General features: G+C 51.0%; 1 protein-coding gene across 15 annotated transcripts; it reads left to right on the top strand.

The window, feature by feature from the left end:
- The first annotated feature begins 422 nt into the window (after positions 1-422).
- Positions 423-8,344, top strand: LOC129473817 (patr class I histocompatibility antigen, CH28 alpha chain). 15 transcript variants are annotated; one of them, XR_010119094.1, is made up of 8 exons: positions 464-694; positions 994-1,214; positions 1,345-1,614; positions 1,861-2,136; positions 2,730-3,005; positions 3,147-3,263; positions 3,711-3,855; positions 4,102-4,520. XR_010119094.1 is itself a non-coding variant. In XM_055264778.2 (8 exons), exons 1-8 carry the CDS (start codon positions 1,151-1,153, stop codon positions 3,950-3,952), a joined length of 1,110 nt encoding a protein of 369 aa, XP_055120753.2. In that variant the 5' UTR covers positions 1,087-1,150; the 3' UTR covers positions 3,953-4,520. The 15 variants fall into 15 exon arrangements, 13 of the variants coding, with proteins under 13 accessions (XP_063488684.1, XP_063488683.1, XP_055120741.2 ...); XR_010119095.1 differs by having other exon boundaries at positions 3,711-3,926; XM_055264778.2 differs by lacking the exon at positions 464-694 and adding an exon at position 3,645 and having other exon boundaries at positions 1,087-1,214; positions 3,147-3,274; positions 3,723-3,748; positions 3,884-4,520.
- The last annotated feature ends 2,118 nt before the right edge of the window (positions 8,345-10,462 follow it).

The following is a 10,462-nucleotide window of genomic DNA, read 5'->3' as shown; positions in this document are numbered from 1 at the left end:
TTGGACACATTTATATATCGAGGGGCCAAAGTAACATTTTTTACACGTAAGATTCCTGATTGGTCAGGTGCGGTGGCTCATGCCTGTAATCCCAGCACTTTGGGAGGCCGAGGCAGGAGGATCAAGAGGTCAGGAAATCGAGACCATCTTGGCTAACACAGTGAAACCCCGTCTCTACTAAAAATACAAAAAACAGCTAGGCGTGGTGGCGGGCACCTGTAGTCCCAGCTACTTGGGAGGCTGAGGCAGGAGAATGGCGTGAACCCAGGAGGCGAAGCTTGCAGTGAGCCGAGATCGCGCCGCTGCACTCCAGCCTGGGCGACAGCGAGACTCCGTCTCAAAAAAAAAAAAAAAAAAAAAAAAAAGATTCCTGATAATTCAGGGGTTACCAAGATTCTACTACTCACTGCAGCCAATAAAAAAGAAACTGTTCTCTGTCCTATTTCATATGCTCAGGTACAACTTTTCCAGAGACGAAAGAGAAGGAGGAGGAGGGGGAGGAGGAAGAGGAGGGAAGAAGGAGAAGAAGGAGGAGAAGGAGGAGGAGAAGGAGAAGGAGAACAGGAAGAAGAGGAACAAGAAGAAGGAGAAGAAGAAGAAACTGTCTCTACACCTTCATTCTCAGGACAAGTTCATTGTCTGGCACCAAGCTCCTTGGGGTTAATTTTCTTCCAGAAGAGTCCGGGGAGTCCAGGTATGGAGTGGGAGGGAGAAAGTTCAGTCAAGGGACGGGGATTTCGGAATGAAAACTGAAGGGAGATGGACTGGGTCCATGCCGATGGTTTCTCCCTGGTTTCTCAGCCCCCGGGCGAAGACTCAGGGAGACATTGAGACACACCCTGCACAGGAGGGAGAGGGGGAGGGCAAAGTCCCAGGGCCCCAGGAGTGGCTCTCAAGGACTCAGGCCTCGAGGCGGTGTCTGGGGTGGGGAGGCTCAGTATTGAGAATTCCCCATCTCCCCAGAGTTTCTCTTTCTCTCCCAACCCGTGTCAGGTCCTTCTTCCTGGATACTCATAACGCGGCCCCATTTCTCACTCCCATTGGGTGTCGCGTTTCTAGAGAAGACAATCAGTGTCGCCGCAGTTCCCGGTTCTAAAGTCCCACGCACCGCCCGGGACTCAGATTCTTCCCAGACGCGGAGGTTGGGGTCATGGCGCCCCGAACCCTCCTCCTGCTGCTCTCAGGGGCCCTGGCCGTGACCGAGACCTGGGCGGGTGAGTGCGGGGTCGAGACAGAAACGGCCTCTTTGGGGAGAAGTGAAGGGCCCGCCCAGTGGGGGCGCAGGACTCAGGGAGCCGCGCCCGGAGGAGGGTCTGGCTGGTCTCAGCCCCTCCTTGCCCCCAGGCTCCCACTCCTTGAGGTATTTCAGCACCGCTGTGTCGCGGCCCGGCCGCGGGGAGCCCCGGTACATCGCCGTGGAGTACGTGGACGACACGCAGTTCCTGCGGTTCGACAGCGATGCCGCGATTCCGAGGATGGAGCCGCGGGCGCAGTGGGTGGAGCAAGAGGGGCCGCAGTACTGGGAGCGGACCACAGGGTACGCCAAGGCCAACGCACAGACTGACCGAGTGGCCCTGAGGAACCTGCTCCGCCGCTACAACCAGAGCGAGGCGGGTGAGTGACCCCGGCCGGGGGCGCAGGTCACGACCACCCCCCATCCGCCACGGACCGCTCGGGTCCCTCAGAGTCTCCGGATCCGAAATCCACCCCGAGGCAGCGGGACCCGCCCAGACCCTCCACCAGGGAGAGTCCCAGGCGCCTTTACCCAGGTTCATTTTCAGTTTAGGCCAAAATCCCCGCGGGTTGGGAGGGGAGGGGGCGGGGCTCGCTGGGCGGGGCTGACTGCGGGGACTTGGCTAGGGTCTCACACCCTCCAGGGAATGAATGGCTGCGACATGGGGCCCGACGGACGCCTCCTCCGCGGGTATCACCAGCACGCGTACGACGGCAGGGATTACATCTCCCTGAACGAGGACCTGCGCTCCTGGACCGCGGCGGACACCGTGGCTCAGATCACCCAGCGCTTCTATGAGGCAGAGGAATATGCAGAGGAGTTCAGGACCTACCTGGAGGGCGAGTGTCTGGAGTTGCTCCGCAGATACCTGGAGAAGGGGAAGGAGACGCTACAGCGCGCAGGTACCAGGGGCCACGGGCGCCTTCCCCATCTCCTGTAGATCTCTTGGGATGGCCTCGCCCAAGGTGGGGAGGAAAGTGGGCCCAATGCTAGAATATCGCCCTCCCTCTGGTCCTGAGTAGGAAGAATCTTCCTGGCTTTCCAGATCCTGTACCAGAGAGTGACTGTGAGAGTCCGCCCTGCTCTCTGGGACAATTAAGGGATGAAATCTCTGAGGGAATGGAGGGAAGACGGTCCGTGGAATACCGATCCGCGGTTCCCTTTGAGCCCTCCAACAGCCTGGGGCCCCGTGACTTTTTCTCTCAAGTTTTGTTCTCTGCCTCACACTCAATGTGTTTGGGGCTCTGATTCCAGCTCTTCTGAGTCCCTCGGCCTCCACTTAGGTCAGGGCCAGAAGTCCCTGCTCCCCCCTCAGAGACTCGAACTTTCCAAGGAATAGGAGATTTTCCCAGGTGTCTGTGTCTAGGCTGGTGTCTGGGTTCTGTGCTCCCTTCCCCACCCTAGGTGTCCTGTCCATTCTCAGGTTGGTCACATGGGTGCTGCTGGGGTTTCCCATGAGGAGTGCAAAGTGCCTGAATTTTCTGACTCTTCTCAGATCCTCCAAAAGCACACGTTGCCCGCCACCCCATCTCCGACCATGAGGCCACCCTGAGGTGCTGGGCCCTGGGCTTCTACCCTGCGGAGATCACACTGACCTGGCAGCGGGATGGGGAGGAACAGACCCAGGACACAGAGCTTGTGGAGACAAGGCCTGCAGGGGATGGAACCTTCCAGAAGTGGGCCGCTGTGGTGGTGCCTTCTGGAGAGGAACAGAGATACACATGCCATGTGCAGCACGAGGGGCTGCCCGAGCCCCTCACTCTGAGATGGGGTAAGGAGTGAGATGGGGTAAAGAGGGGGATGAGGGGTCATGTCTTTTCTCAGGGAAAGCAGGAGCCCTTCTGGAGCTCTTCAGCAGGGTCAAGGCTGAGGCCTGGAGATCAGGGCCCCTCACCTTCCCTTCCTTTCCCAGAGCAGTCTCCCCAGCCCACCATCCCCATCGCGGGCATCGTTGCTGGCCTTGTTGTCCTTGGAGCTGTAGTCACTGGAGCTGTGGTCGCTGCTGTGATGTGGAGGAAGAAGAGCTCAGGTAGGGAAGGGGTGAGGAGTGGAGTCTGAGTTTTCTTGTCCCACTGGGGGTTGCAAGCCCCGAGTAGAAGTGTGTCCTGCCTCATTACTGGGAAGCACCATCCACACTCATGGGCCTACCCAGCCTGGGCCCTGTGTGGCAGCACCTACTCATTTATAAAGCATTTGTGAAAATGAAGGACAGGTTCTTCACTTCGATGATTATGGTGGTGATGGGACCTGATCTCAGCAGTCACAAATCACAGGGAAAGGTCCCTGCTGATGACAGACCTCAGGAGGGCATTTGGTCCAGGACCCACATCTGCTTTCTTATATTTCCTGATCTTGCCCTGGATCTGCAGTTACACTTTTCTGGAAACTTCTCTGGGATCAAAGACTAGAGGGTTGCTCTAGGACCTTATGGCCCTGCCTCCTTTCTGGCCTCTCACAGGACGTTTTCTTCCCACAGATAGAAACAGAGGGAGCTACTCTCAGGCTGCAAGCAAGACGAAGGAGGCTGATCCCTGAGACTGTTGGGATATTGTGTTCAGGAGCCTATGATGAAGCTCACCCACCCCACAGTGCCTCTAGCCACATCTATGGGCTCTGACCAGGTCCTGTTTTGGTTCTACTCCAATCATTGACAGTGCCCAGGGCTCTGGTGTGTCTCTCACAGCTAATAAAGGTGACACTCCAGGGCAGGGGCCCTGATGTGAATGGGGTGTTGGGGGGAACAGAGGGGACTCAGCTGTGCTATGGGGTTTCTTTGACTTGGATGTCTTGAGCATGAAATGGGCTATTTAGAGTGTTACCTCTCACTGTGACTGATATGAATTTGTTCATGAATATTTTCTCTGTAGTGTGAGACAGCTTCCTTGTGTGGGACTGAGAAGCAAGATTTGCTCATGCCTCCCTTTCGTAACTTCAAGAAGCCTGAATTCTCTTTCTGAAAAGGTGTCCAAATGTGTCTTCCTCCCTGTTAGCATAATGTGAGGAGGTGGGAGACCAGCCTACCCCCATGTACACCGTGACCCCCTTCCCTGCACTACCCCGAGTTTCTACCCAATTACCTTTCCTGTTCCAGAGACATGGGGCTCCGATGTCTTTATCTCTGTCTCAACTTCATGGTGTACTGAGCTGCAACTTCCTGCCTCCCTATTAAAATTAGAATCTGAGTATAAATTTACTTCTTCAAATTCTTGCCATGAGAGGTTAATTAGTTAATTAGAGGAGGAGATTACTAAAATTTGAGAGACAAAATAAATTGAAGACCTGAGAACCTTCCAGAGTCTATGTTTCCTGTGCCGATCTGTTGCAGGGGAGGAGAGTAGATGGGGCTGTGCCTAGTGGGTGCTCAGGCCACTGTGGGCTTTATGTGGTCACTGCTCAGCCGGGTCATCTTTGCTGCTCCAGTGGCCTTGGTCCTTCAGCAGAACCTTGTCCCAGCAGGACCTGTGATCACAGAGACTCAAATGTCATTTAGGGCAGTCCCTGCACACAGAAGTCCTTGTGGTATCAAGAGACTGATTTTTCAGACCTGTCCAGCACTTGCCCTCCTTCCAGGGCTCTTTCCTGGATTGTATTTTCCCTCTTTTCACCAGCCTTCTTATAGGAACCAGATTGTGACATTTGCAGAGAGGAGGGGTCCCATAGTTTCTCATCATAGTTAACTTTCTATTGGAACTCCTCTTCTGCCCTCCTACTCTTCTTTCTGCCCTGAGTTGTAGTAATCATAGTGTTAGCTCGAATCCAAACTCATGGATTTGTAAAGCAGAGTCTAATTTAGATTCACATGTAGTTGGAAAATTGGACTTATAAGACTAAGATTATCTTTCTTGAAGAGAGATACATGATTGTGTGCTGCAGTGTGCAGGAGGGTTGGTGTGGGAGGAGGAATGAGGGGAGGGAGGGCACACAAGCAGGACTGGTGACAAAAGCACTGGTGGCACTGATGTCAGTGTGAGAGGATGTTGTGCTGTAGCTGCCACAAACAGCTGTAGCAGCCACAAAACAGCATTTGGCCTGAGGCTACATTAATAAAGATATTGCCTTTCGGATAGGGAGGTGCTCTACGGTGATCATTCATTGAACTGACATTTGTTGTCTGCTAGGTATATGTAGGTATATGACTGTTTTTGCATTTGGAAAACATCTTTAAATTAAAAACAGAAAAATTTCTGGCCTTGTGGCTCATATGTTCTAGAGAGAAGAGGCAGATGAAGATACACTATAAGCAGAGTAAGGAAGGCAAAAGCTTGTGTTAGAAGGTGGCAAGTGCTGTGGGGTGAGTGATCCAGAGTGTGGGCTGTGCAGACAGGGAAGGTGGCTGTTGTACTATGTAGTCAGCGTGGGCCTTGTTGCAAATGTGACCTTCAAGGAAAGATTTTTTTTTTTCAGTTGGCAGAGCTGACTGTGGCTTTAATTTGGAAAAAAAAGAAAGAAAGAAAAAAGAAAAAAAACATTTACTTTGTAGCTGAAGACATGTGCAAATGGGGGTACCCCAGGCAGTAAACTCCTGCCATGGGTGGGCTGAGGGCGAGGGCTGAGCCTCAGGTGGGTCTCCTGTTCCCTATGCTCCCCTGCACAGCGGCCTCCCCTACAGGCCCTGGGGCAGTCACAGGAGGGGGCAGGCTGGGAGTGGCTGCTGTGGCCATTCACTTGGGCAGGACATTCGAGGTCTTGGACACCAGCTTTCTATCACAGGTCTCAATTTTCCTCATAACCACGGCCCTGGAGGAGCTGGTGTGACTGAAGGAGCTGGAGCCCCTGCCAGAGCCAAATCTGGAGCCCAGGCTGTAGCTGAGGCCAGGGCTTGTGAGGGCCCCGTAGGCCAAGCTCAGCCTACCTGAGTAGCCACTGGTGGTCTTCATGTGGATACTCATGTTCTGTATCCCAGATTCCAGCCAGCTCTTCTTGCCCTACAGCAGCTTCCTGTAGGTGGTGATCTCGATGTCCAGGCCTGCTTGATATTCATCAGCTCCTGGTACTCGCACAGCTGCCGCGCCATGTCCTGCTTTGCCCACTGCTGGGTGACCTCCAGCACACAGACAGCTTGGCTTCCTTAATGGCCAGCTCCCAACGCTGCTCTGCATCCGTGATGGCGGCCTGCAGGGAGGCCCACTGGTTTTTGAGGCTGTCAATCTCAGCCTGGAGCCAGCTGAGGTTCCAGGTCAGCTCTGAGATCTGTCTTTGTGTGACGCAAGTCGTCCAGTGCTTCCCAGCCAGTGCCTGCAGATCTTCACACTTGACCTGGTGCAGGCTCTCAGCCCCAGCCCAGCTTCAGTTGGTGATCTCCTCTTGCTGGGCCTTAACCTCAGCGATGATGCTGTCCATGTCCAGGGAGTGGCTGTTGTCCACGGACAGCACCACAGATGTGTCCGAGATCTGAGACTGCAGCTCCATGATCTCCTCTTCATACAGCCGCCTGAGGAAGTTGATCTCATCATTCAGCCCTTCCAGGCAAGACTCCTGCTTTACCTCATTCATGTAAGCTTCAGCCACATCCTTCTTGATGAGGACAAATTCATTCTCCTCTGTATCAATATTGATCTCATCCTCGTACTAGTTCTTGAAGTCTTCCACCAGTCCCTGTGTGTTGCCAAACTTCGCCTCCAGCTTCAGCTTCTCCTGGCCCATAGTGTCCAGCTGCTGCTGAAGGTTAATATAGCTCTTGATCATGCAGTCCATCTTCCTCTGAGCCATCTTCTGCTGCTTTAGGAGGCTCTACTTGGTCTCCAGTATTTTGTTCTATTGCACCAGGAACTGTAACTTGTTGATGAAGGAGGCAAATTTGTTGTTGAGGGTCTTGATCTGGTCCTTCTCCTGGGTGCACATGGCCTGAATGTTGGGGTCCACCTCCAGCTTAAGGGGCCTCAGTAGGCTCTGGTTGACCATGACGGCTGTGATGTCCCCCATATCACGAGCCCCACCACAGCCTCCACCCAGACCCTTGCCGTACCCAAGCTACCCCAAAAGCTGCTGCCACTGCTGCCCACTTAGGAGAAGCTCAAGGAGCTGATGTGGGCACTGGGCCTGCTTGTGTAGGAGCAGCTGCTGAAGGCCTGGGGGTCAGAGTGGAATACCTTGTAGGACTTCTGTGTCACCCTAATGGACATGGTGGGGGCAAGTGGACTGAGCCAGACAGAGATTCAAGAAGGAGCAGAGAAGCTTCTTCTAGGTCTCGTAGAACAATTTGAAGGACATGAGGAGATATCTACGAGGATGTCTAGGAAAGTTCTTTCCAGGCAGGGAACCTCCCGTGAAAATGCACTAGGGCAGGAAGGTATCTGTGTTTTGGGAATTGAGAAGAGTCCAGAAGGGCTGGACAGATTAACTGAGATGAGGTCAGAGGTGCGGCCAGAGCAGGTAGGCCTGGAGGGTGTGGGCAGGGTTTTCACTTTTGCTCTGAGTGAGATGGGGAGTTAGAGTACAGTTTTGAAAAGTGGGACATGGTAGGACTCATTCTTCAAAAGCTTCTCTCTGGCTGCCCTACTGAGAACAGAATTGAGAGGTCAGGGACAAGCGAGGCAGTAGAGAAAACAGTGGAAATTCATGTAGCATTTCAGGATAGAGATATCGGTTACCCGGACCTGGGTGTGACCAGTGAAAATAATGAGAAGTGATGGGATTCTGGATGCATCATAGTATTTGCTAATGGATTGTATCTGTGTTCTGAGAAAGAAGAATCAAGGACAGCCATGGTTTTAGACTATGAGAGTAGAAGGTGGAGATGGGGAGACTCTGGCAGGAGCATGCTGAGGAGAGGGCATCGCAGGAATTCATTAGAAGAGATGTCTACAAGGAATGCAGGTGAGGAGCCCAGATGGCTCTGCAGCTACAACTTCATCATCCAATTACTCTCCTGCTTCCATACCCCTGGCCCCATGTATCTCAGAGCCAGAGCACCAATTCTTTTTTTTTTAATACTTTAAGTTCTAGGGTACATGTACACAACATGCATGTTTGTTACATAGATATACATGTGCCATGTTGGTTTGCTGCACCCATCAACTCGTCATTTCATTACGTATTTCTCCTAATGCTATCCCTCCCCCAGATCCCCATCCCCCAACAGGCCCTGGTGTGTGATGTTCCCCTCCCTGTGTCCATGTGTTCTCATTGTTCAACTCACACTTATGATTGAGGACATATGGTGTTTGGTTTTCTGTCCTTGTGATATTTTGCTAAGAATGATGGTTTCCAGCTTCATCCATGTCCCTGCAAAGGAGATGAACTCATCCTTTTTATGGCTGCATAGTATTCCATGGTGTATATGCAAAGCACCAATTCTTTCCTGGGCTATCCGCACAGGTATGTGAAAGGGAAGTTATGGTTTCCAATTGGTTATAATAAGTCACAGATTAATATTGTTCTTTCTTGGATAATTAAGAGAATAATATGGCAATGGGTGACTAAAACACTAAGAAGACTACAATAATGAAAATATTTGATTAATCTAAAAAAGGCAAGAAAAGAAAAATAATGGGGCAAAAAGAGATGTAATGTTAGAAAACAGCAAATGACAAGGTAGACTTAAACCCAACCAGGGCAACAATGACATTAAGGATAATGGACTCAGGGCCGGGCGCAGTGGCTCACGCCTGTAATCCCAGCACTTTGGGAGGCCAAGGTGGGTGGATCACCTGAGGCTGGGAGTTCAAGACCAGCCTGACCAACATGGAGAAACCCCATCTCTACTAAAAATACAAAATTAGCCGGGCGTGGTGGCTCATGCGTGTAATCCGAGCTACTCAGGAGGCTGAGGCAGGAGAATTGCTTGAACCTGGGAGGCGGAGGTTGTAGTGAGCTGGGATCGCTCCATTGCACTCCAGCCTGGGCAACAAGAGAGAAACTCTTTCTCAAAAAAAAAAAAAAAGGAAGATAATGGACTCAAACACCCCAATTACAAGATAAATAATGAACAGGGGTAAAAATAAATAAGTAAACAAATAAATAACCATAGGCTATTTATAAAAGACATACTATCGGTAGAAGATACAGAAAAGTTGAAAGTAAAAGGATAGAAAAGAAATACCAAACATTCATGAAAAACCACATGGAGATGCCATTTAGAGCTACAGGACATGAATCTCCTGAGACATAGAGTACATGTAGACAGCTTACAATATCTGTTTTCTTTTTTTCAGAGACAGGGTCTTGCTTAGTTGCCCAGGCTGAAAAGCAATGGTGATCGTAGCTGAGCTGACTGTAACCTCAAACTCCTGGGCTCAAGCAATTCTACTGCCTCAGTATCCCAAGTAGCTAGGACTGCAGGCACATGGCACTACACCTGGCTATAACATCCTTAATATAGTTTCTTATTTGCTGTGGTGTGATCCATGAAACAATATCATGCCATGTATTTGACGTGCAGTAGGTACACAACAAATACTAGCTGAATGAAGAAATAAAACCACCCAGTAATTCAAGCCACGTCCACAATTATATTTTACAGATGAAGACCAACATCTCTGACAAGTAAAGTAAAATAAATTGAATTAAGTCATCCAGAGCAGAATCAGGAACACGCACTCCATTCCCTGTACTCAAGAAATCAGAGCTCTAATGCGGTAATAGCAGGTATCATGCAAGTCAGATATGCTAATTGCTAGAATTAGAATGGATACATTTCAAAATATACTAAAGAAAGGGTGTGGAAGAATTAGCTGAATGCAGAGATAAAGGAAGAAAATTGATTTATTTAAAAGATGGATATAATGTTTAAAGAAAAAACATTTTTTTTAAAAAAGAGAGGCCTTATTTGGACCAAAGCAGAAATGAGCTCAAGTGTCAGGTGGGAAAATGCCTAAATGCAGCTTCCAGACCCAAGGGAGACCCAAAAATCCTGGGACATTTTCGGTTGTCATGTGGGGATTGGTGGGAGGGGGTGTGTGGGGTGCTGCTGGCAAACCTTCCACAACACACAGGACAGGCCACTCCACAAGAGAGTCTCTGTCCCAAATTGTTAATAGGGCTGCTGTCGAGAAACCCGCCCTAGAGGTAAGCACAGTAACTGTCCATTTCACAGTTGAAGAAACTGAGGCACCAGGAGGGAAAGTGCCAGTGAGACCAGAGCTGCAGGTTGAACCCAGGTCATCTGGCTGCAGGGTCCATGCTACCCCAGTTAAGTCAGGGACCCAGATGGCCAGAAACAAGCCCAACTGCACGGTGCCTGCATGGCCTGTTGGCACCATCTGGTGTTGGTACTGGGCCTATGGCTTT

This window comes from Symphalangus syndactylus, chromosome 23, assembly GCF_028878055.3.
Source record: "Symphalangus syndactylus isolate Jambi chromosome 23, NHGRI_mSymSyn1-v2.1_pri, whole genome shotgun sequence".
NCBI classification, from domain to species: Eukaryota; Metazoa; Chordata; class Mammalia; order Primates; family Hylobatidae; genus Symphalangus; species Symphalangus syndactylus.
The sequence above is the reverse complement of the archived record's forward strand: the minus strand, read 5'-3'. Positions and strand labels throughout refer to the sequence as shown.